The sequence below is a fragment of the Engraulis encrasicolus genome, chromosome 7, assembly GCF_034702125.1.
Source record: "Engraulis encrasicolus isolate BLACKSEA-1 chromosome 7, IST_EnEncr_1.0, whole genome shotgun sequence".
In the NCBI taxonomy this organism is placed as follows: Eukaryota; Metazoa; Chordata; class Actinopteri; order Clupeiformes; family Engraulidae; genus Engraulis; species Engraulis encrasicolus.
The window spans coordinates 40,864,951-40,889,568 of NC_085863.1; the positions used below are offsets into that span (position 1 = coordinate 40,864,951).

Sequence of the window (24,618 nt, forward strand, 5' to 3'; positions counted from 1 at the left end):
TGTGCCAAGACCAGCAGATCACCACAACGCCACCTGCAGCACCTTACTCATGCACAAACCCGGTTCCTCACCCAGTTTTATTCAACTTTTGTTAAAGTTCAAGAGCCAGTTTCAAGCCAGCAGATTTTAAGATTTCAAGAGCAGTTTCATTGCAAAGTCCATCCTGCTTGTGGGGATTACAATTTTTTTTTTCTTGCACAGGTTATTTTGTTCAAGAATAAAGAAGATTTTTTTCAGTGCTGTTGTCTGTTGGGTACCTTAGCAATACTTTTTCTGTATTGTAGGTGCATCACTCAATCATCACCCATTGGATCATTCTATAACAGGGCATAATAGCATTTATCCATATTCTGTGAATGCTCACTCTTGACATAAACGCTCCTGCACAGAATTAGGATGCATTGGAAGTGACATCATGGACAATGACGGCCTCCATTGCAATTGTTTAAAAAAAAAAAAAATTGTATATTGAATGAAAAACTTTAAAGTCTTTTCTATTTAACATTTCTATTGAGATAATCATGTCCACATCCATGAACATGCACACGTCTCATAATATGAAGTGTTTTAGGTGGTCCTCTGCAGTAGCTTATTTGAACACTTTATGACAAATGATTATAAAAGTTGAGCTGTCATGTAGCACAGCTACAGGCGGAGGAACGAGTCATGTGAGCATCAGCCCAGCTTAAAAAGGCAGGGCCACGCGTCGAAGAGAACACCGGCTCGTCCTCCACAGCGCTCGCTTGATCCTGTTACTCTGTCACGGCCTTGGCTGTAGCGGCACCGCTCTGCAGAGAGCATTAGCCGGTGTGAGTCTAAAATTAGCCGCTGATTGTCGACTCTTAGCTCTCTTAAGGAAGAGGGAAGCCGACAGCAGTGTCATGGGCTTGTCCAGTGTCCGTTGCCTTGCCCTTGCCTTGACAGATATCCCAAGGTCATACTGCACTGCAGCCATGTTCTTAATTCAAGCAAACAATCACCATCCCTAGTTGATGGATGATTTTTTATTTTTGCATGGTACACCACATCAAAACAGAAGAAATGCATACAGTAGTTATTTTAGTTTAGTCTTCAATTTGTCTTTAACATTCTCTTTCCTGAAACTTCGAATCTGTGTAGATACAGCTTGCTGCCGTGGTATATCTTCTGGCCAGAAATGAAAATAAAGAAGATATATCTCTTTCTCTGTTTGGGTAACAAGAAGGAAGAGAAGATGACTACAGCATTCCTCACCTATTGGAATGTCCAGAGATGTCAAGTATTGGCAGAGGACGCGCTCAACTTCTTGGAAAACCGAAAAGCTTTTGGGTGCGAGATAAAAAGCGTCAACTTAAGGAAGAAGAAATCCGCACTCACCACGCACTGATGAAGGCTTGTTAGCCGAAACGCGTTTGCTTTTTGGACATGGTGGTAATATAAATAAATAATGAGACGCAGTTTGTGAGTGCGGATTTCTTCTTCCTTAATGTCCAGAGATGAACACCAGGGGCAGAGCAAGGCACTTGTCCCTGGGCCCAGGGCTCTTCCGTATTGGTGGTGGCTGGCTTGGGGGCCTTATTATATATGTGTGGAAGGTGATATAGTCACACCTGGAACTCTGATATTCCTCTTAATTTTTCCTTATCTGTTTCCCCATTTGATAGGCCGCGGCTGAGACCCCGCCCCCAGTGTTAGATGAGGCCCCTCCCACGTGCGAGGAGACTCCTGCAGAGGAGGAGGAGCCGGGGCCCCGAGTGACGCCAGAGCCGAGCCCCAGCCCCAGCCCCACCCCCACCCCCACCCAGCCACACCCGGAGGAGCAGACACAAGAGCAGCGCATACAGTTTCTGGTGAGAATTCAGAGCATCATAGACATCATCAACTTGTAATGTAAAGAACAACGCCACTGCCATTTTCCCTACTTAATTTTACTTAGCCCTGGTACCATAGGATTAACCACCCATTCATAGGTGGGGAACCTATGTCTCGAGGGCCATTTGCGGCCCTTGAAGCCATTTTATCCGGCCCCCTACATAATGTTAATGCAGCTTCACATGAAATATGACATATTTTGTAAAGGAATCCTAAATCCTTGCAATTCCATTTGCAATACAATTAAGTTATATTCAGGGAACCTAGAGAAGGTGGCGTCTGTTGTAAAGGTGGCTGCCTTCAATATAGGCCTAAAGTGCAGGGCGAAATCCTGGTTTGTGTTCATAGTACGGCCCTTCGAGGACTTTTACGGCCCTTGGGGCAATTTGAAGTGGCCCTTCGAATGAAAACGGTTCCCCAGCCCTGCAAGGCTTCACCTTACTGCACCACTCTCATGGCAAATGAAATACACGTAACATTTTCAATGAGAGCCCAGTGCCCTGTACACTGTGGTGATGACATAGGCTCCTTTTCCATTTTGTTTTTTGTTTTTTTTGTTTTTTTTTATTATCGGATAATCGGCAATGCAGTGATAAGGTGCCCTCTTCTCAGCCTGTCTATCCCTATCCCAATTAGCCCCCTGTGGGACTGTTTGTCCATATTCAGTCGCCAATACTATTTGATTATTTACCATAGCAATACTGAAATAAGCTGATTTTTCCCTTTGTTGGCCCTGTGTGTAAGCTGCTGCATTTAGTATAATTAAAGCATGCTAAGCTTTGTAATTCCTTGCCGTTAGTGTGTCAGAGGTCGCTCTTTAAATCTCATGCTGATTCTTGCTCCAGGATTGCAGATTAAATAAATCAGTCGGTGGTATATTTGCACTGTCATTCCTGTCAAAATCATATGGGACAGGTGGTGTTTACCCCAGATTTTAGCAGCACGTCGCATATGAACTCTAGCATTGACTGACTGACTGGCTTATGTAATCAGCTTGGTGTTGTTTGAGCATTGCTAACAGTCCAGACTGCGCAAATTATTCCCCTTGGGCTGCTACATGCTCATCAGGACCTGATTTTCTGCTGGATATTGGGTGTCCTGTCCTGTAGCTGGTTGTTATGTAGCAATGCTAACGTAAACTGCCAAAGTATTCTTAACACGTTTAGCTCTGAACTTACTAATTGTGTCTTTGTCATTGTAGGAAAGTGAGTTGAGCAAAAAGAGAAAAGAATGTGAAAGTCTCGAGCAAAATGTCAAGAAGCGGCAGAAGAGATGTCTGGATTTGGTAAGAGCACTTTCATATAAGCAAATGAAAAGGACTATTCCCATTCAGTTGTATAAATTGATGTCATGTTCAGTTGCATAAATTTCATGTCTTGTGAAGTGAGATGTTTTTCATTTTGTCCACGTTTTTAGGAGAGCCAGCTCGATGAGGAGCGAGGCAAAAATGAGCGATTAGCCGAGGAGGCAGAACTCCTCAGGCGGAAGGCTCAGCTGCTTGACCAGGTAAACAAAGAGCAACTTCCAACTTTTTGCAATTTACTAATGCATTAGCAAAGCAAAGCTAATGTTGTTACAGTTATTCATATGGGATGTAGGCAGCCGTGGCCTAGTGGTTAGGGAGTTGGTCTTTCAATCTGCTGGTTCGAATCCCCCCTGACTTCTCCCTACATCTCCATCCATGGCTGAAGTGCCCTTGAGCAAGGCACCTAACCCCATATTGCTCCAGGGACTGTAACCAATACCCTGAAAAATGATAGTTGTAAGTCGCTTTGAATGAAATGAAAGCGTCAGCTAAGTGCAATGTAATGTAATGTAATGTAATGTAATATTCAGAATTCTTGGTTTGTTTTGGGCCATTCCCCTTTTACTGCAAGGCTAATTTGGTCATAGCTAATAGCTGAATTTTAGTTCAAGCACCCCATCTCCACATACGCTACAGGTCGATCCTGTTTATGATGTAATTCAGTGTTTTGGTATTATGGTTCCTTATTCAGTAAACATTACTTAATGACACATTTTTCCAGTTTTCTTGTCCATTTTAACTTCAAAGATAATGATTTTAGTATCCAAATTGTTCTGGTGGAGTGGTTGATTTTGAGTGAGAACACTCCATTTCTATGTTAGCCTTTGATCCTGGTGGGATATTGAGATACAAGTGATGTGATTGAGTGTTCTGCTGTGTTGTTTCCTCAGTTTCAGGCTGAGAAAGAGGAGCTTAGTTGGAGTACCCCATACCCAGCACTGCCCTGTTGATGTGAAGTGATGGGACTCAGTGTTTGTTTTTTGGTGTGTTGTTTCCTCAGTCCCAGGCTGAGAATGAGGAGCTGAGGCAGGAGCTCTCTGAAGTGAGCGCTCTACACAGTTCAGCTCTCGAGGAGAACCAGAGACTCCGTGCCAAACTGGAGAACCTAGAGCAGGTCCTAAAGGTATTGGCCACCCCTACATCACTCCAGTGTCCCCTACAGCTCTCCTTTTTCAAGATATATGTTTACACTTTAATCATTCAGGAAGGATTGTGTTGGTTCAACATTCTGAGCTTGCCCTGTTGCGTTTGTAAATTTGCAGTCAGTGCATACTGGAGCATGTATTGCATCTGTTCACACAAGTATTGTTGTACCTCCTTTTTCAAGATATATGTTTACACTTTAATCATTCAGGAAGGATTGTGTTGGTTCAACATTCTGAGCTGGCCCTGTTGCGTTTGTAAATTTGCAGTCAGTGCATACTGGAGCATGTATTGCATCTGTTCACACAAGCATTGTTGTACCTTCTGATAATTGAGTAATTTCTGTGTGCGTGCGTGTGTGTAGCACATGCGAGAGGTCGCTGAGCGAAGGCAGCAGCTGGAACTGGAACATGAGAGTGCACTGGCTATCCTCAAGTTCAAGCAGGATGAGATCAAGCGGCTACATCGGGTAAGTTCAGTGCAAGTCTGATCACAAATCGAAAATAGTAATTGTGCTGCATTTGTGCTGCACTATTCAAACTCAAATTCACACACCGTTGGCAGTGGCTGCCATGCAAGATACCTGCCTGCCACCCGGAGCAATTTGGGGTCAAGCATCTTGCTCAAGGACACATCGATGGGGCCTTCTGGGGTCCATCACCATCCATAGATGCTGTCATATTTGGGTTGAGGAAAGGCCTTTGGGGTAGATGTGGTATAAGCATTGGGCAATGTTGGCCTGGGCCCACCCATACTACCTGTGAAGCTGCAAGGTTTGCTTCTTGGGGCAGTTCGATAAGACTGAGAGGAATCAGTTTTATGTTTAAAATTGAAATAAGATATAATGTGAACATAAAGCAAGAAAAGTGAGTCAACGCGTCATTATGAAGGAAATGGCGGCCACAGGCGCTGCAAAATGCACACGTGATGTGGGAGGCTTCCTGGCAGAACTACCACAATGTTACATTTCAGTTTACCTGTGATGGGCTCAACTTCTATAGGGTATCTATTGGGTGTGAGTAAAAATGAGCTGCTCCAGTTCCGTTGGCAGATGAGTGAAGGAATGGGTGGTCTGGTTTGGGGATTAACTAGCAGCATACGCATTTCATGAAGACAAGCCAGACACACCATTTGGATCTCCCACCGATGAAATTGGTTGACCGCGCGAGTTAGCCAGACCATCTCAAAGACACTCACAATAGACAGGCTAGGGAAGGGTGGTCCTGGGTCCAAAGGGTCACAAGTTTCCATAGCAGATAAACCTAGAGCAACTGAGATTTGCAGATTATACATGGTTCCCATAGTTTTACGCATGCCAAATATACAAACTGCACATGATAGTTTATTTATTAATTTATTACTGCTGTTGTGCCTCTTCCATTATTCAAATGAATAATTCAACAAGAATGAAATGCATCTACAACCACAAACAGGCAGCATGTTATGGATAATTCAGGATGCCAAGATTGCACGCAGCCGTGATCTGACTTCCCCCCACGTGTTGGCAATCTGCGGTACGGTATTATCCCTGACCAGTGCCACAGTCTTGTCCTCCCCCCCTCCCAGTTACACCCAGTTCAGCTCAGCTCAGCCTGGTCTGACTGGTCTACTTCTCCCTCAGCCAATCAGTGCTGGTCTATCAGTTCCTTTAGCCAATCAGGAGCAGCCCAGCAGGGGGTGCCATCAGGCCCTGGGCCACGGAGGGCTCCTCTTCATTATAGAGGCACCGGTGCACTGTAATCCCTCTTCTACTGCGCACAGAGACGCCGACACACACACACACACACACACACACACACACACACACACACACACACACACACACACACACACACACACACACACACACACACACACACACACACACACACACACACACTGCTCAGGGAACATGCTTTGTTGGCACATAACATTGGGCTTTGGTATTACATAGGCATTATTACATATTGGGCCTTCCTTTTAATTTTCTAACCCAAATTTTGATAATAGACTTAATTGACAGTTTTGTTTTTTGAGCTTTATTTCAGTGTTGTTTTGTTTGTTTGTTTGTTTGTTTGTTGTTTATTTATTTGTTTGTGTCTCATGCAGGCGCAGTTATTTGCCAAACGGGAGCATGAGGGGGTTGTTCAAATGCTGGAGGTGAGCTCTCCGTGGTTATATGTGTACGCGTGTATGTGTTGCGTGTTTGTGTTTGTATGGCTGTATATGTCCTGTGTATGGATGTTCAGCCAAGGGCCCCCTACCACATCCCAAACCCCCAACCCAGGAATTCCTTAATGTCCCCTAGAGGAAATAGTGTATGTGGAAGTGTTGACACAGGAGAGAAGAGGTCTCAGACCTCTTAATTATCAATACAATCAATAAATCAATCAATCAATCAAAGTATTTCTATTGCATAATATCACACTCCAATGTCATTCAGTGAGCTTGAAGAGAAAAAATAAAACCGATTTTATTTACCCTTACTCACTGCATCAAAGCATTTCATCGGAAGTCGTTTTTTTTTTTTTTTTAAATGTTAATTTTTTGTGCTCTATAATTATGAGCCAAATATGTTCTTTGATATCACTGGGTAGCACAAACCAAACATCTCTTGAATGTCTTACAAAAGTTCTACAGTGTAGTATTTCAATGTATTGACTTGGCTCACAAATTATGGCTCATAGCGAGATCTCAGACAGCCTCCGCCTTCACAGAGCGAAAACAACAGGCTTCATTATTCACGGCCATGTTGTTTCTTTCTCTACATACTGTACATGTGGGAGCTGCATTCATTCATATTTAAACATCGCTTTCACTTCACCTCTCTCTGAGCTGCTAGCAAACAGCACAAAGGGGCTTTGGAAGGCTAATGGAGTCAAAATGCATAATTGATTCTTTGTTCTCTGTGCAAACACCTGTTGGCGCCGGTGCAAGTTGTGAAAGCCCGCCTACATACTGGCACGTTGGGTTTACAGACCCACGTGTCTGTCCGCCCGTTTGCCTTCCGTGTACGGCTTTCTGCAATTGTGTCTGATTTTTTCGCCCCGCCATTTTTTTTAGACTTTTGTTTTAGTCTTTTTTTGTACTTTGATATTTGCACGCTCTCTTTGTATTTCTCTGAAAGCCATCCCCATGCAACCCCCGCCCCATCTGTTCATTCAGCGTTCTGTTGCACACTAAAGGGAAAAGGGAAGTAGCTCCTCTCTCCTGTGTCAAATGCAAACTTTGTCACTTCAAGATGTGTGGCTGATTGCTTACCCCCCCCATCACCACCCAACACCCTCCAACAACACCCACGCATCACCAGATCAACCCAAGAGTTTGTCTTTCATTATGTATGGGGTACAGACGAGTACAAAACTGTAGGTGCGAAAAACAAGTTGTGTCTGACCAGTTAGTCACTCAGAAATGTGAGGGTGACTAGCATCAGGCCTTCCTTGATGAAGTCTTCATAGAGGTTTAACTTGTGTGCCTGTGTGCAAGCTGTGCAGGTGCATGTGTGAGGCAGGTCAATTGAATACACAAGCCAATAAGCATACAACGCTGCACACTGAATGTTTATTTGTTAGTTTGTTTATTCATTCCTTCATTTTTGGACTGAACAATTTGTTTTGCCTTGCACTCCATGGAAGTGTTGAAAAGGCAGCTCATCCAAAGACGAGTTATGTATGTCAATGTAGTGAGATCTTGTCCATGTCCGTGTGCTGTCCCCATGGCATTAATGAAGTGTGTGTGTAATTCTCATTTGTAGGACTTGATCCAGCTTGTATTGCAGAGGGAGCTGGTACAGTTGCCTCCAGTTTTTAAAAAGGCTTCTCTCTCCTTTTCTCTCTTCCTCCCACTGTCTCCGTCTTCTTTCTCTCTTTCTCTGACTCTCGTTTACTCTCTCTCTCTCTCTCTCTCTCTCTCTCTCTCTCTCTCTCTCTCTCTCTCTCTCTCTCTCTCTCTCTCTCTCTCTCTCTCTCTCTCTCTCTCTCTCTGCCGTACCTTGACCCCATATCACTGTGATCACCAGCATCCTCTCTTGTCTTGCTGAAAGTCTGATAAAAAAGAAACAGTCCGTCCAGTTTGTAATCAGTCCTATATGATGCACACTAATCCTAAATCTGAAATGGTTTCTTCGTGGATGGTGTGTGTAGGATACAGCTCTCAGACAGGATGTTGATAGTGATCTGGGTTGATATGGGCCCCTTGAGTGCTGGAGTTGCCACTAATAACCTAACCAAAAGTCTTCTGCCCCTCCCTTTTGACGTGTCTTGATGAGCATGCATGCGGTTCTGAGGGTTCTCTCATTTTTCTGTCTTTGTGTGCCCATCCGTCTATCTCTTCGTCTGCGTCTGTCTGTGTGTGTTGTGTGTTTGTCTCTGCGTGTTCCTTTGGCTGTGTACTTTTTGCTGCTTATCAGACCACACTGGACTGCATGCAGGTATTAGCTCAACAGCTCTTTTCTCTGTCGTTTGGTTTGGTGCCCCCCCCCCCTTCCCCCTCAAACATTCCCACCATATTCTCAGCTCTGTATTCTATGCTGTAGCTTAATCCCAAACTATCTAGCATCAAAACTGCAACATGACAACAACTACCACCTTGGTGTGTGTGGTGGTGTGTATGTGTGTGTGTGTGTGTGTGAGGGGGAGAACGTGTACATGTTTGTGTGTGTGCGTGCGCGTGTGTGCGTATGCACGCGTCTGTGTTAGTTAAATATGTCTGCGAGTAATTGGAGCACAGGAAATGGGCCTTTGCGTTATCATGTCCATGTTTGGTGTCTTTGAATTTACTGTAGTGTGAAGAGCTTGCTGCTGCTGCGGCGGCAGCGGCGTGCGTGCGTGTGTGCGCGTGCGTGCGTGTGCGCGTGCGTGTAGGAGGTTGTGCTGTATAAACTGTATGTTTGCAAAGGCGATTCGTATGCCTCAGTATAGGCAGCAGTGAAAGCAATAACGACCAGCTTCTGCCAGAGAGTTGTATAAGCAACTTTTTAGTTGTATTGATATATATCATATATTAGGGACCTTCATATTCATAAACTGTGTTGTGTAAAACTACACCCATGTCAACCTGCAAGTACTTCTGAGATTCTGTTAGATGGTTAAGGAGAGATTTTATTGCTACAACATGGATTCCTTTTGCACTCTCTAGAGGAGATATACTGTATAATGATATAGTTAGAGTAGCTGTGTATGCTGTTTTCGTCCTATTGTATAACATATTCAGTAAAAGAGTACCTCTTGGCCTTTAGTCAAAGGCGCGTCACAGACTCACAGTAGCTACGTAATGCTACTGAAGCATTATGCATAGATTTCTTTCTTAGAGAATTATTTTTTTGTTTTGATAGCCACAGAAGTATGCATACTCATTTGGGTGTGTGCTTTTTGCTGTGTGTGTGTGTGTGTGTGTGTGTGTGTGTGTGTGTGTGTGTGTGTGTGTGTGTGTGTGTGTGTGTGTGTGTGTGTGTGTGTGTGTGTGTGTGTGTGTGTGTGTGTGTGTGTGTGTGTGTGTGTGTGTGTGTGTGTGTGTGTGTATGCACTCAAGTGCATGCATGAGTAGTTGCATGTGGGTGTATGTTTGTGCCTGTGTGTATGCGTGTGTGTGTGTGTGTGTGTATGCATAAGTGTGTCTGTTTGCGTGTGTGTTTGTTCTCATATGAAAGCCTGGGTGTGTGACAGGAAACCCCACCGCAACCAGAAGTCGAAGTTTCACTCAGTTCACACCTCCCTCTCTCTCTCTCTCTCTCTCTCTCTCTCTCTCTCTCTCTCTCTCTCTCTCTCTCTCTCTCTCTCTCTCTCTCTCTCTCTCTCTCTCTCTCTCTGTGTGGGTGATCAAAAAACAGTTTTGCAGCTCATGCTGCACTCCTGCACTGCACATGACCACCCTCCTTCTCTTTCTCTCTCTCTGTCTCACTCTCTTTCTCCTCCTCTACCCCAACTCTCTCTCTCTCTCCTCTCTCTCTTTCTCCTCCTCTACCCCAACTCTCTCTCTCTCTCCTCTCTCTCTTTTCTCTCTCTCTCTCTCGCTACCCCAAACCTCTCTCTCTCTCTCGCTACCCCAAACCTCTCTCTCTCTCCCTCGCTCCCCCACCTCTCTTTCCCTCTCTCTCTCTCTCTCTGAGCGGAGATAACAAAGCAAAGATGGCTTTTGCAGCTCTTGTCGCGCCACAATGCTGCTCATGACAGTCATGCTTGTGCGTCCCACATGGCAAACCCGCCTGCCTGCCACTTACCAAAACCTCTCTGGCTGGCTCTCTTCCTGGCAGTTCTCTCATCTCTTACCTGCCCCTTCAGTCCTTCCGTATATATGCACTCAGTCACGCATGCAGTGCATATATCTCAAATTGTTTTGAATTGTGTGTAACGTTTCCAGTATTGTGTAATTTAGCAATTGTAGGAAAGACATATGGAAAAATTCAAGCATGTTAAGCGTTTTGTTCTGCTAAACCTATCTTAGATTAGTTTGTAATTGTAATTGTAATAACCTATGTCTTCAACCTTTTCTTTTCAATTTCCAAGCTTAGGGTTAATAAAGTACATCTTATCTATCTAATCTATGTAGCCATAACACTATCCTAAGATGTACAAGATTTAGATGGATGAATAATTATCTATAGATATTTTCTATCTTTATCTATCTATCCCTAAACATCTGTGCATTGCGTTGTATCTCTTTAGTCCAAGGTGCGAGAGCTGGAGGACAAGTGCCGGAGTCAGAGCGAACAGTTCGGCATGCTCTCGCACGAGCTGGAGAAGTTCCGGCTGCAGGCCTCCAAAGTCGACGTGGAGAGCGCGACGCTGCTCTCGCACCCGGGCCTCGCGCACCTGACCAACGGGCTCCCGGGGGACACAGGTAGCGTCCAGGGCTCCTCCTCCTCCTCCCTCATGGGGCTCATAGGTAATAGGTTTTCTAATAGCGTTTTCCAAAAAATGCCCCTTACAGAGCCAACGAGATTCTTGAAGATTACAGTATGTTAGTCCGAAGAGAAGAGCTGGAGGAAGAATCTGCATATTGTTTGCCCTTTAGGTTTTCTTATGACCTCTATACTGTAAATGCCCCATACAGAGCAAAGGAGATTCATGGGAGATCATACACGAGAATCAAAAGAGAGAGAATCTCTACACTGATTTTAACAAAAAGCAAGTTGTGTATAACAGTCAAAACCATAAAACGATCTAGTTCAAATGTCTTTCCAGCATGTCTCAACTAATATATCAGCATGCACCTTTCAAAAGTTGTTACAAATCAGTCATTGTAATCAACAGATGAAGGCATCGATAATAAACGTGATGTCTTTTGTAATGATGTGAAATATTCAGGTTTGCTTCAGAAATGAAGGGCTGATTGGCTGATCAGAGAGTGTATACAAAGGTATGCACATGTAGGCACATATGAGATCCAGTATATGCTATTCATGTTTACCACCGTTTTAAAAAGTTACCTAGAATAGTGCACATCCATCCACTCTATGGCACAACTGAGTTGGTTTAGGACACTCCCGAAACTTCGCAATGTACCCTTCAGTGAAGCTAAGGTCATCCAGTGCTGCCACTCTTGAGAGACCTTTTGTGTTGTGCCTTCTGCTGTGTGTCCTCTGTAGGCACTAGTGACGCAGCGGGGATGCTCTCCCTGAGTGATATTGCCTTCTGGACTTTGGAGGGGACCGATGTTCCCCTCTATGCCGCAGCTGAACAGGGTACCAAGTCCGCCCAGGCCATTTTTGTTTTTTTATTAATCCCAGTCGTCGTGTCTCACAGCCACTTACTGTTGTTGTTTTTTTTACGTTTTTGTTGTGCATGGAGATGACCTGTGAAGATGGCCACAGGCTTGGCTTATACAGTAAACTGAACCAGATCATGGTCATGGTCCCTTTTACCACTCGGCTCGTCAGTGGTCAAACACCATGCATGACTTGGAGCATGTGGACTACAGTACTCTGTGTGCAGCTCATGTTCTCACACACACTGGAACTATGTCAGATGCACATTTCTTGTGTGTGTGGATTGGTCATGTCTTTTTATTTTGTTTTTTTTTGTGCTCTAACACGTTTTCTTAAGCCTTAAATACGGGGAGTGCACATTTTCAGATGGTGTTTTGTGCCGTTTTGCTCGTTTGTTTTTTTTCCCCACCTAGTCACAAGATGTTTGGAAGACTTGTCTGTTCACATGTCTGAAGTTATGATAAGGGTGTTGGCGAGAGATGTCACACCCCTGATGGCCTCTTCAAAGCTACAGTGCACTCACAAAGCGGAAATCTCACCTTTGTACTTGCAGACAGATCGGTCTTAACAAAACACAATTGCTATGAGTAGGAGGTTGATGTCTTGTCATTTCAGTTCCTAGTTTAAAACAACATCCAGTACCATACCACAGTTTAATCCATAACTCGCCAGTCTGATCCCAGCATGTATTGTTTTTCTGTGTGTATCCATTGTCTGTAAAGGATTCAAACAGACATTGCTTGCGAGTTGCCAGGACTTGTTTAGTAGTGTGTAATGTATTTTTTTCTGTCAGTTTTCATTATTTACTCTTTGTCTTTCACTGTCCCCTTCTCTTTCTCTCTCTGTGTCTGTGTCTGTGTGTGTGTGTCTCTCTCTCTCTCTCTCTCTCTCTCTCTCTCTCTCTCTCTCTCTCTCTCTCTCTCTCTCTCTCTCTCTCTCTCCAGTTGATGTGGAGGCCCTGCTGAGGCTAGGCTCTAGTCCCCATGGCACAGGCCTCAGCCGGCCCGAGCGCTCCCCCACCACCAAGCACCGCGAGCTGCCCTCCATCAGCGCCAAGTCAGCCTCCACCTCCAGCACCACCAAGTCCGACCCCACCCATCTCTCGCCCCGCTCGCCCCGTTCGCCCCACAGCCCACGCAAGGCCAGCCCCACACATGATGTGAGGAGCAAGCACACACACACACACACACACACACACACACACACACACACACACACACACACACACACACACACACACACACACACATCCTCATCTCCCTCGTATGGTTTCTCTCTCTTTCTCTCTCTCTCTCTCTCTCTCTCTCTCTCTCTCTCTCTCACACTCACACTCACACACACACACACACACACACACACACACACACATACAAACACTCTCGTTCTCTCTCTTTCTCTTTCTCTCTCTTTCTCTCTCTCTCTCTCACACACACACACTCTCTCTCTCTCTCTCTCTCTCTCTCTCTCTCTCACACTCACACTCACACACACACACACACACACACACTCGCGCGCGCACACACACACACACACTCGCGCGCACACACACACACACACACACACTCGCGCGCGCACACACACACACACACACACTCGCGCGCACACACACACACACACTCGCGCGCACACACACACACACACACAATCGCGCACACACTCGCACACTCGCACTCGCACTCACACTCACACTCCAACTCAAAATCATGATCACACAATCTCTCCTCTGTACACACACACACACACATATTCACACACACACTGGTGTTTTCAAGTGCAAAACACAGTCTGTTCGTATTACACAGCACTAGCATCACCAGACATAGTCTTACCCTCACTGCAGTTTTGATATACTGTTCACTGCTGTCATGTGTAGGTTCAGCACACTGAGCTACACGGGTTATGTAAATACGGCTATGACATTTGTATTGTTTATGTTTTTTCAGCCCTTGTTCAGTCATTGATAAATTGCTTGTTCAGATTACCAAGGACTAAGACTCAATCACATGCAATTGCATGGATTTTGTCCTGATGCATTGTATTGCCATAAAGCCCACACGCGCAGTAAAGAAGCAAAACATACATTTACTCACTCTCACCCCCCACCCCTCAACCCCTCCTATGCACTACTAGCCACTGCTGCTAAAGACGACCACTACTAAAGTGGTTGCTCGTGGCGCACAGGTCAGTATATCTATGTTTGTGTTGCTGCTAGATGGTAGTGCTTTCCGCTTTGCTTGTCCTTCTTGCCTTTAAAGACTGCCAGCTAGACAGCCCTCTGCCCCCCAGCCAAGCAGCTTGCTAAATCTCATATTTAGTGAGATAATCCTTTGGCAGTGGATTATGAAGGGTGTAGTAGTTGTAAGTGATTATCCTGAAAAGGTTTTTTTTATTTCCTCGTGAGCCACAGATTTTTATCTATATGATTTTCTTGAATATTTTGTATTAGCCTGCGTTCTAGATCATATCTCTTCACCACAAGCAGCCCATTAGCATTAGCCTTGTGGCTTTAGTTCTAGCAAGTGGTGTTAGCTTCTGGCTTTTACTGTAGATGTCCATGTTAGCGTGGTCTTACTATACCAGGAAATGAGAATTGACCGTAAGATGACTTGTGAAAAGGCCAGCCTAGCATTATGTGTCTGAGTACACAAAGCAAATTCAAAGCTTTTTTTTTTTTAATTACACAAAAAAGGTTAATCCAGACAACTCCAAGTAAATAATGAGGAAGTGAATTTAAAAGCCTTTATTAATTAACTTATGGCTAAGTCATGTCATTAAAACAGCCTACATGTTTCAACCACAAGGGTCAGGGTTTAGTCTTAGTCTCTTTTTTGGTTTATGTTATAAAGGAGCAGCATCCCTGAGCTGTGTGTTGTCTCCCCATCCCATCTTTATCTGAACCTCATTGCACAACAAACAAAGAGACCAAAAAGCTTCATGCCCCTCGCACCCACGGGTTGCACACATATTGAACTCCTTTGACTTTGGCTTTGTATAGCTAATGTCTTTCCATACATGTCCAATGCCAGTGGAACATGGACCATGACCTGCAGTTCAGCTCAGAATCAGATATTTTTTAATTCATTCCCTTACCGTTTAAAGCGATGGTTCGGAGTAGAATCACCCTAATGCCATTTGAACCGTGACACCCATCCACCTTTACACCCGAAGTGTTTTCTGCCGCAGACTTACATCAACAGAGTTGCCGTGTTATTCGATGTTTATTCCGGTTAGCTTGACTCAAGCGCATATGGATACTGGGCACCGTCTCCAAACTTTCCCCACAAAAATAACATGTCAATATAGCTGCAAGCAGCAATGCGGGGCCAAGCAGGAAGTCCGCCTAAGTCGCCATGGCAACCGAAAGAGCTGAGCAGGCAGACTGTCAGAGACATGCATAGTTATTTTTTACAAGCAGAAATATACCTCGAAATTTGATTTGTGACCTGCTGGTGGCGCTAGCGAGCGAGCTGGAGACCTAAAAGTTCTTGTGGAGAGTCATGGGATAGCCAATAATGTGTGTGACGATTCCCAAAAGATTCTGACTATGGGTTGCTGAGATATGAGCTCACTTCCTGTTTGGCGTCTGTGTGGAAGATTTTGATTGTCTGTTACGGCCAAACGGTAAAAGATGTAATAAAACCCTTTTAGGGATCTCCTCACAGTGCTCCAGAGATCATATGTATCCAGTTTTGTGAAAATCAGACTAAATTTGAAGGATGAGGAGCCTTTTATTGATTTTCACTAAATCCAAAATGGCGGACATTATATTATGGTGGATATGATGTCATACAGTGCGTTGGATTCGTCTTGGCCCAAGGATCTTTACAGTACTACCAGATTAAATATTGAGCGTGCGGTTCAAAAGTTACAGGCAGAAATGTAGCTAAAACTTTGACCAGCTGGTGGCGCTGGAGACTTTGGGCTAGCGACCTGAATTTTTTTTTGGTGGGTCATGTGATGTACAAAAATGACCGTGACAATTTGCAGAAGATTGTGACCATGAGTTCCCAAGATATGACTTCACTTCCTGTTTGGCGACAGTTAGGCTGTTTTTGATTGGCTGTCACGGCCAAACAATAGAAGATATAAAAAATTGAGGGCATAAGTTTTGTGAGGCTCAGTCCAGAGATGCTATATACCAATTTTCAGAAAAAATGTCAAAAATTGAGGGAGGAGATGGGTTTTTATTGATTTTCACAAAATTCAAAATGGCGGGCATTCTATTGTGGCGAATATGATGTTAGAGGGTGCGTTGGATTTGTCTTGGCCCAAGGAATTCAACAGTACTACCAGAATAAAAATTGAGCATGCGGTTCAAAAGTTACAGGCAGAAATGTAGCTAAAACTTTGACCAGCTGGTGGCGCTAGAGAGTTTGAGCTAGCGACCTGAATTTTTTTTTGGTGGGTCATGGGACTGACATGAAAGACTGTGACAATTTGCAGAAGATTGTGACAATGGGTTCCCAAGATATGACTTCACTTCCTGTTTAGCGACGTTTAGGCTGTTTTTGATTGGCTGACGATGATGTCATATGATGCGTTGGATTTGTCTTGGCCCAAGGATTTCAACGGTACCACCAGATTTAAAATGGAGCGTACGGTTCAAAAGTTACGGGCAGAAACGTAGCTAAAAATTTGACCAGCTGGTGGCGCTAGAGAGTTTGAGCTAGCGACCTGAAATTTGTTTTGGTGGGGCATGGCATGGACGAGAATGTCTGTGACAATTTGCAGAAGATTTTGACCATGGGTTGCCAAGATATGACTTCACTTCCTGTTTGGCGACTTTTAGGCAGTTTTTGATTGGCTGTCACGGCCAAACGATAAAAGATATAAAAGATTGAAGGCATAAGTTTTGTGAAGCTCAGTCCAGAGATGCTATATACCGATTTTCAGAAAAAAACGTAAAAAATTGAGGGAGGCTATGGGTTTTTATTGATTTTCACAAAATTCAAAATGGCGGGAAAACTATCCAGGCGGAAAATGACGTCATAGGGTGCGTTGGATTCGTCTCAGCCCAAGGATTCCAGAGATACCAAGGTTTTGAAAATTGGCCCAGCGGTTCAAAAGTTACAAGCAGAAATGTACCTGCAACTTTGGCCTGCTGGTGGCGCTAGAGGGTTGGGGCTGGGGACCTAAAAATTGCTCTGGGTATTCCTGGGCCAATCCTTAACGCGTGTGCCGATTTTTAGCATTTTCGACAGTACGGTTCTATGGGCTGCCATAGACTTACAGTCGGAGAAGAAACGTGAATAATAATAATAAGAAAACGTACAAACACTCTAAGGTGCCAGGCAGCTTCGCTGCTTGGCCCCTAATTACACCAAACTTCTGCAGTAGCACAAATATGGTCTGTACTCACGAAACGAAGCATTTGGAAGTTTGGAAATAGTCCAGGAGTTTAGTATTATCAACACAAGCTGAATAGCTTCTCTGCTGCTAAAGCTGTGCCAACGTTACTTCCGTCATATGAGACAAGCCCGTAAAAGTCTTCAACAAACTTCCAGACGAGAGTGTTAAAAAAGTTTTCACTGAATTGTGATTAAGGCTTATATTTTCAAGGAAATACTTAAAAGATATTTCAAATCTTACCTACTATCAATTAGACAATGATTTTCGTTATCAATACTGATGCTGAATTCACTTTTCATTGTGCATATTATGAGCTTCGTTGAGGACTCTTACATGCTTGTCTTAGATGACGGAAGTAACGTTGGCGCAGCTTTAGCAGCAGAGAAGCTATTCGGCTTGTGTTGATAATAATAAACTCCTGGACTATTTCCAAACTTCCAAATGCTTCGTTTCGTGAGTACAGACCATATTTGTGCTACTGCAGAAGTTTGGTGTAATGACATGTTATTTTTGTGGGGAAAGTTTGGAGACGGTGCCCGGTATCCATATGCGCTTGAGTCAAGCTAACCGGAATAAACATCGAATAACACGGCAACTCTGTTGATGTAAGTCTGCGGCAGAAAACACTTCGGGTGTAAAGGTGGATGGGTGTCACGGTTCAAATGGCATTAGGGTGATTCTACTCCGAACCATCGCTTTAAGTCCTTTCTTTATTATTTAAAGGGTCATGGCATAGTCATCAAAGTGTCTTAAACAGTATACCATAATTATTTGTCATTAAGTGTCTTTTTACTATTGTCATTACAGGTTGCCATTGTTTGGACAGGATCACACCAAACAATGTCAACTTGTCACGGCGGCAATAGCCAAAAACACTTACTGACACACACATACTCTTAATGACTTTTTCATGATGGTGTTGTGATACTTCTATGACTGCGTCATGTCACGCTTATGATGGTACTGTCAAGTAAAGTGTTACCAGAGACGGTTTAAATACATTAGAATAGAGAATCTTTGGTGTTACCATATAATATAGAAGTTAAGAGTTTTGTTGCAAAATTGTCTTTTGTTTTTATTGTTGGAAATTATTATTCAGACGTCCTTTGAACTATATGCCAGTTCTTGCTGTTCAAATATTTGAGAACATATAGTGGAGAGAGAGAGGGTCCGAGGCACTCTGAAGTACAGTTAAAAGTCCTTTATTGATACATGGACAGTAGATTTGAGAACATACTTTTTAAACCTGTATAAAATGCATTTTGCAATGCAAAGCAATACAATGCCCAATACAAATAAGTAAATTCCCCAAAACTGTTCCAAAATGGATATAAGTAATTTTACCAGGATGTTGACGTGGTATGACTTGTTGTGCAGGTGGACACAGCCAGTGAGGTGGAGGAGCTGGACATCGACGTCTCTCCTGCTCCCTACAATGCAATCAGAGGGGCTGCCAAACTACAGGTCTTCATCGCCAGATACAGGTAAAATTTTGCAAATATTAGAAATGAAAGTCTATAAAATGGAATAAAGTAAACTAAATAATACAATGTATATGGGTTTGACACCCATAAAACCCATTGAACAGTTTTTTCTAAATTTATTCATTTGTGCTTTTTAATTGTTAGTTGGTTAATTGTAAAGGTGATGATACACTAGGGAACATTTTTCAGCGACACTTTTGGGCAACCTTACTACAGTATAATATTTTATTTGGATAGTTTATCCTACAACACTTTTATCAGGAGAACTTGGGTCAGCAATAGACAACATTTTTTAATCATTTTAAAAGAAAATGAGCAGCCCTAAATCATTGCTCAAAAAGTTGCCTTACCTTTAAAATCATCACATTTAATTTGTCCATCCTCTGTTTGTTTTCTGGTATTCAGCTATAACCCTTACGATGGCCCCAATGACAGCCCAGAGGTGGAGCTCCCTCTCACAGCAGGAGAGTACATCTACGTGTACGGGGACATGGACGACGATGGGTTCTACGAGGGTCAGTTCGGACTTCAAATCTAGCATATGGGGCTGGGGGGCATACCAAGAAGCTGGTTCAGTAGTAAACCAGGTTGAGTTAACCTTAAGGTAGAGGTAAATGATCTAAAAGAAGAGCCTGGAGTCCCCATTTTCTTAACTAAATGATGCCTGTAGGTTAGGGTGCATCAGTTGCCCCCTATGAAAAGATATTGCCTTGGCCCTATAGTAAAAATGTTCTACACCCAGTAAAAACACACTGTGTAAAATATTTTGAAATTTCGATGAAGTCTACCGGGGCCACCAGCCCCATGAAAATAGAAAATAATGGTGATAGTAAGAATCTTGGAATAGAAATGGACATTTTGCTGCATAAAGCTACCTAATAAAAAACATATTGTCTCAGCTCTGTGATAAAAATGTTCTATGCACAGTAAAATCACTCTGTGTAAAATATTTTGAAATTTGGATGAAGTCTACCGGGGCCACCAGCCCCATGAAAATAGAAAATAATGGTGATAGTCAAAATCTTGGATAGAAACAGGGCTGGACTGGCCATCTGGCATGGCGGGCATTTCCCGGTGAGCCCCGCCATTTTTTTTTTTTTTACATTACTGAAAATAGGGGACATGAGGGTGCGGGGCCCATCGGTGAGTCAGTTCTCCGGCACTAATAATAATGAGGGGGCCCCCTTAAATCCAAAAGTGCCCGGGCCCTATTTATCGCCCAGTCCAGCCCTGAATAGAAATTGACATTTTGCTGCATAAAGCTACCCAATAAAAACATAATGCCTCAGCTGTGTGATAAAAAAAAATGTTCTATGCACAGTAAAATCACTCTGTGGAAAATGTGTTGAAATTTAGATGAATTCCACTGGGTCCACCAGGCCCATGAAAATACAAAACAATGGAGATAGTGATGGGCAACCTGGATTCCAAAGTCCAGTGCCACATATTCCAAATATAGCCAATATAATGAACCAGCTGACCCACTGCCAGTATCAAGCAAGAGATTGCGAAGTTGTATGACTTTTGTGTGCTTCACCTGTGGGCCTACAGGATTGTACAGGTAGCTGTTAATACCTGGTGGAGCATCTGTACTAAAGCTGTGAATGCTCCTTGGAATGACTTGTGTTTTTTAAAGAAATCCCTGCAGTAGTTCAATAGAGTACATACAATACAACTGTATGTGATGTTGGAAAGAGTGGCTTCCCAAAACCTGTACTTAAGTGGCTTCTAGGTATGTCATGGGTATCACCAGGTCCAGAGTCCATTGCCGTAGGCCTCTCGGGTAAGTTATGGTACTCATCTGATGGAGTAAAGTGAAATACTACCACAGGCGATGGGATAAAGAAGTAATGGCACTCTTCAATACAGTTGTATTGACTGCTTTGTAGCCTAGGCATTCCAAGGAACATTCACAGCTTTAGTACAGATGTTCCTCCATGAATTGTAGGCCCACAGGTGAAACACGCAAATATATCATGCAGCTTTGCAATCTCTTGCTTGATACTAGCAGTGGTCCAAGGCAGCAAGGAATTGATATTGTGTTGCACAAGAGCAAATTTGCCTAAATATAGCAGTTTGACCATCAGTCTGTCCTGAGACTGAAGTCTGTGTAAGTGGATCGACTGAATACAAAACCTGCTTAGATATTCCTTCTGTTTGTGCTCCCAACACAGGTGATCTCACTAATTACCTCATCAACCTGGCTTAAGCGGTAATTAGGCTCAGCTGGTTCATTATATTGGCTGGGGCAAATGTGTACCGCGGTTTGTCCACCTCTGTTTTAAGACAATGGCTAACTTAGATTCAAAAGCTACAATCCAGTGCCACAGATTTCAAATTACCTGGTTTTACCTGTCCAATTGCCCTAACTGGAAAGGTAAAACTAGGTATGTCATTTGGAATATGTGGCACTGGACTTCAGCTTTGGAATCCAGGTTGACCTTCACCATCACCATTATTTTGTATTTTCATGGGCCTGGTGGACCCGGTAGAATTCATCTAAATTTCAAAATATTTTACACAGAGTGATTTTACTGTGCATAGAACATTTTTATCACAGAGCTGAGACAATATGTTTTTTATTGGGTAGCTTTATGCAGCAAAATGTCCATTTCTATTCCAAGATTCTGACTATCACCATTATTTTCTATTTTCGTGGGGCTGGTGGCCCCGGTAGACTTCATCCAAATTTCAAAATATTTTACACAGTGTGTTTTTACTGGGTGTAGAACATTTTTACTATAGGGCCAAGGCAATATCTTTTCATAGGGGGCATCTGATGCACCCTACTGTAGGTATTTGTATTAGCAGGTTTACCACTTCTTGTAGGTTAACTAAGCCTGGTTTATCACTTAACCATGTTCTTAGTATGTGAAAAAAGTGTTTTTTAAGACTCTCGCGTTCTGGTTACATTCTCGGGATACATGAAAAGTCATCCATTTTGCAAAACCTTTATCACATCAATGGCACTGAAGTTACCTTGCCCTTTCAAATCCTGTTGACCTTCATGGTTTTTAGAATTAACCTAATTTTGACATTTCAAACCACAATGTTGACTAATTCTCCTCCTCCTGTGCAGGTGAGCTGATGGATGGCAGGAGAGGGCTGGTCCCCTCCAACTTTGTGGAGCGCGTATCGGATGACGACATGATGAGCGCGGCGGCCCACGAGGCCGGAGACCTGTCCCACAACTCCCTCCTGGACAGCAGTCTGCACAGCGGCAGCGAGCGCTTCCAGCACCACTCGCTCTCCCAATCCCAGTCTCACTCCACGTCACACCCCCACGCCCACCACGTACGCTTCGGGCCCTCTGTCACAGGCCCCACGATCACTACCATCAGCACCACCACCACCAACACCCCAGCTGCTGCTGCTGCAGTAGTCTCCTCGGACATCTCCGCCGCGTCACTACCCGACCCTGTCTCCTCCTCCTCCCCTAGCCTAGTAGGCAAGACGGCCCCCGTCCCTTCCACCACCCCGTCCCCAGCCCCGTCCCTCTCCGTCCCCATCACCAACGGCCTGGACCTGGACCTGGAGGAAGTGGATGTAGTGCCTTACCCCCGCAAGCTCACCCTCATCAAGCAGCTGGCCAAGAGCATCATCATCGGCTGGGAGCCGCCGCAGATCCCGGTCAGCTGGGCCTCGGCGTGCAGCACCTCTCTGTGGAGCTACAACGTCTACGTGGACCAGGAGCTGCGAGCCAGCGTGCCCTTTGGCAGCCAGACCAAGGCGGTGCTGGAACGTGTGGAGGTGGGCCTGCGCGCCTATCGCGTCTGCGTGCAGTGCCTGACGGAGCGCGGCGGCTCGGACCAGCTGCGCTGCAGCCTGCTGGTGGGCCGCGATGTGTGCGTGGCGCCGAGCCAGCTGCGCGTGGAGCGCGTCACCGCCACTTCGGCCACCCTGCTGTGGTTGCCCAGCAACAGCAACTACGTGCACATCGTGTCGCTGAACGAGGAGGAGTGTGAGCTGGTGAAGGCCGGCTGCTACTCACTGTGCCTGAGCAACCTGACGCCCAGCCTGCAGTACCGCGTCAAGGTGGAGGCACGGCCGCACCGCACGCCATGGGAGCTGCCACCGGAGCAGCGCGAGCAGAAGACCACTACGGCTGTCTTCAACACGCTCCCCGCCGGTGAGGAACCACACTCCTTCATGCTTTTTGCTCTTTCACTCTTTCTTGTGATTTTTGGTAGGCTTTGCTTACGTTAATTAGGTTTGTGGGGTTACATAAAATCAGAGGTCGGGAGGCATGTCTTTCATTTTTAATGAATGAATTGACATGGATTGTATCCTGAGCATCCTCAGGGCAGCTGCAAGAATGCTCATGCCTCCCCACAAACATTTCATTTTTCTCTTGTCCATTTGTGACAGTGGCACAGTGGACAACGGCAAAGTGTGTGTGGAAGGAGGGGAAAGGGAGGATTGACTGTCACATGGCATTGAATGAACTAGGTCAGGTAAAACGTTGGTGTTACAAAGACTGTTTTGATTCCATAACTAAATCGTCAGGCATGGGACTGTACTTCCTGCATTCAATATTTTTCAGCAAATAGTCATTAACTCAGCAATGTTTGGCAATTTTAGGTGTAGAATGATTTCTAGCTCTCTGCCTGAATTTTAACGTGGTGTGAGGTTTTAATCCATCTGATCCCTGTCCTATCATTTGCCATTGGTCCTGCAGGTCCCCCAGACGCCCCTCTGGACGTGCAGCTGGAGCAGGGCCCCTCTCCAGGCATTGCCACCGTCAGCTGGCTGCCCGTCACCATTGATGCTGCTGGGACCTCCAACGGCGTCCCTGTCACTGGCTACACCCTCTACGCAGACAAGAGGAAGGTGCGCTCAGCTCCTGTCATGTCGCTCTTTAATCTCTACTCCTTTCCAGACTTTTCTCTGGGTGGCTCTGCCCTAAGTATACCAAGTGTTGTGTTGATTGCTGCTACGTTAGACATGCCAGCAAGAAGGCTGAAATCCATAGGTGCTTGCATCGGTGATATAATGTCAGGTACTGTCAGGTGTTGAGTGTTGTTGCGATGGTGTTGTTTAACACCTTAAAACACTACACCTGTTATAAATTAGCTGTTACCAGAATGGCAGTGACCAAGTCATAATATACTACTATCTATCTATCTACTATCTATTACTAGGCCCTGTGTCATAATCGTGTAGTACTATGATAGTTCCGTTTTTTTCAGTGACTATTACCAGTGGTGGAACAGTGTCTGGTAAGGGGCTACAGAAGATAATGAAGAAAACAGGGCAATGGGAATAATCTTCTTCGTACTGTGTACAAATCTCTAATTAACAGCTAAACATTATATACTGTTGGTAAACAGTATACGGGGGCTGGTAGACAGAGTTGCAAAACTCCAGCTCCAGGACGTCCAGAAGTCCTGCCACATATTAGCCTTACCTTGGCATTACCGTGCCTTGCTGATTTCCCTAATTGGCTTACCCAGCTGGTTAAAGACCTTTTCACTGCTACTCTACGGGTCAAAAGGCATCGAGAGTGAGAAAACAGATGCCGCGTGTGGTGATTATGTTTGTACTGTACATGTTTAACGGCAGGGTCAGATTACAGTCCATCATGATTGTCATTGACTACAGCGCGATTGTCAATGACGGTTGACCATGCAACCCCAGACAAGGCGTGTAAGGTCCGGGGGCCGGATATGGCACGCCAGATGGGTCAATCCGGCCCCAGACTTAAGCCTCGCTCAAACTACACGACTATCTGCCCCATTCTCGGGTGAAAACCCCCCTTGCGACAATCGGTGGAAGTTTACTCCCCAGGACCATCGCAGACG

The 24,618-nt window shown here is 44.6% G+C and overlaps 1 protein-coding gene across 3 annotated transcripts in view; it reads left to right on the forward strand.

Moving 5' to 3' along the window:
- LOC134452892 (peripheral-type benzodiazepine receptor-associated protein 1-like) overlaps positions 1-24,618 on the forward strand; it is a 126,383-nt gene that overhangs the window by 80,318 nt on the left and 21,447 nt on the right. Inside the window, exons 7-20 of one of the 3 annotated variants that reach the window (XM_063203553.1) lie at positions 1,644-1,829; positions 3,053-3,136; positions 3,268-3,357; positions 4,158-4,280; positions 4,665-4,769; positions 6,389-6,439; positions 8,034-8,066; positions 10,942-11,161; positions 11,865-11,960; positions 12,929-13,143; positions 18,711-18,817; positions 19,223-19,332; positions 21,897-22,946; positions 23,496-23,647. In XM_063203553.1, the coding sequence (XP_063059623.1) occupies positions 1,644-1,829; positions 3,053-3,136; positions 3,268-3,357; positions 4,158-4,280; positions 4,665-4,769; positions 6,389-6,439; positions 8,034-8,066; positions 10,942-11,161; positions 11,865-11,960; positions 12,929-13,143; positions 18,711-18,817; positions 19,223-19,332; positions 21,897-22,946; positions 23,496-23,647 (2,622 nt within the window). The remainder of the gene's footprint in view (positions 1-1,643; positions 1,830-3,052; positions 3,137-3,267; positions 3,358-4,157; positions 4,281-4,664; positions 4,770-6,388; positions 6,440-8,033; positions 8,067-10,941; positions 11,162-11,864; positions 11,961-12,928; positions 13,144-18,710; positions 18,818-19,222; positions 19,333-21,896; positions 22,947-23,495; positions 23,648-24,618) is intronic. The other 2 variants (XM_063203554.1, XM_063203555.1) reach the window with 2 other exon arrangements.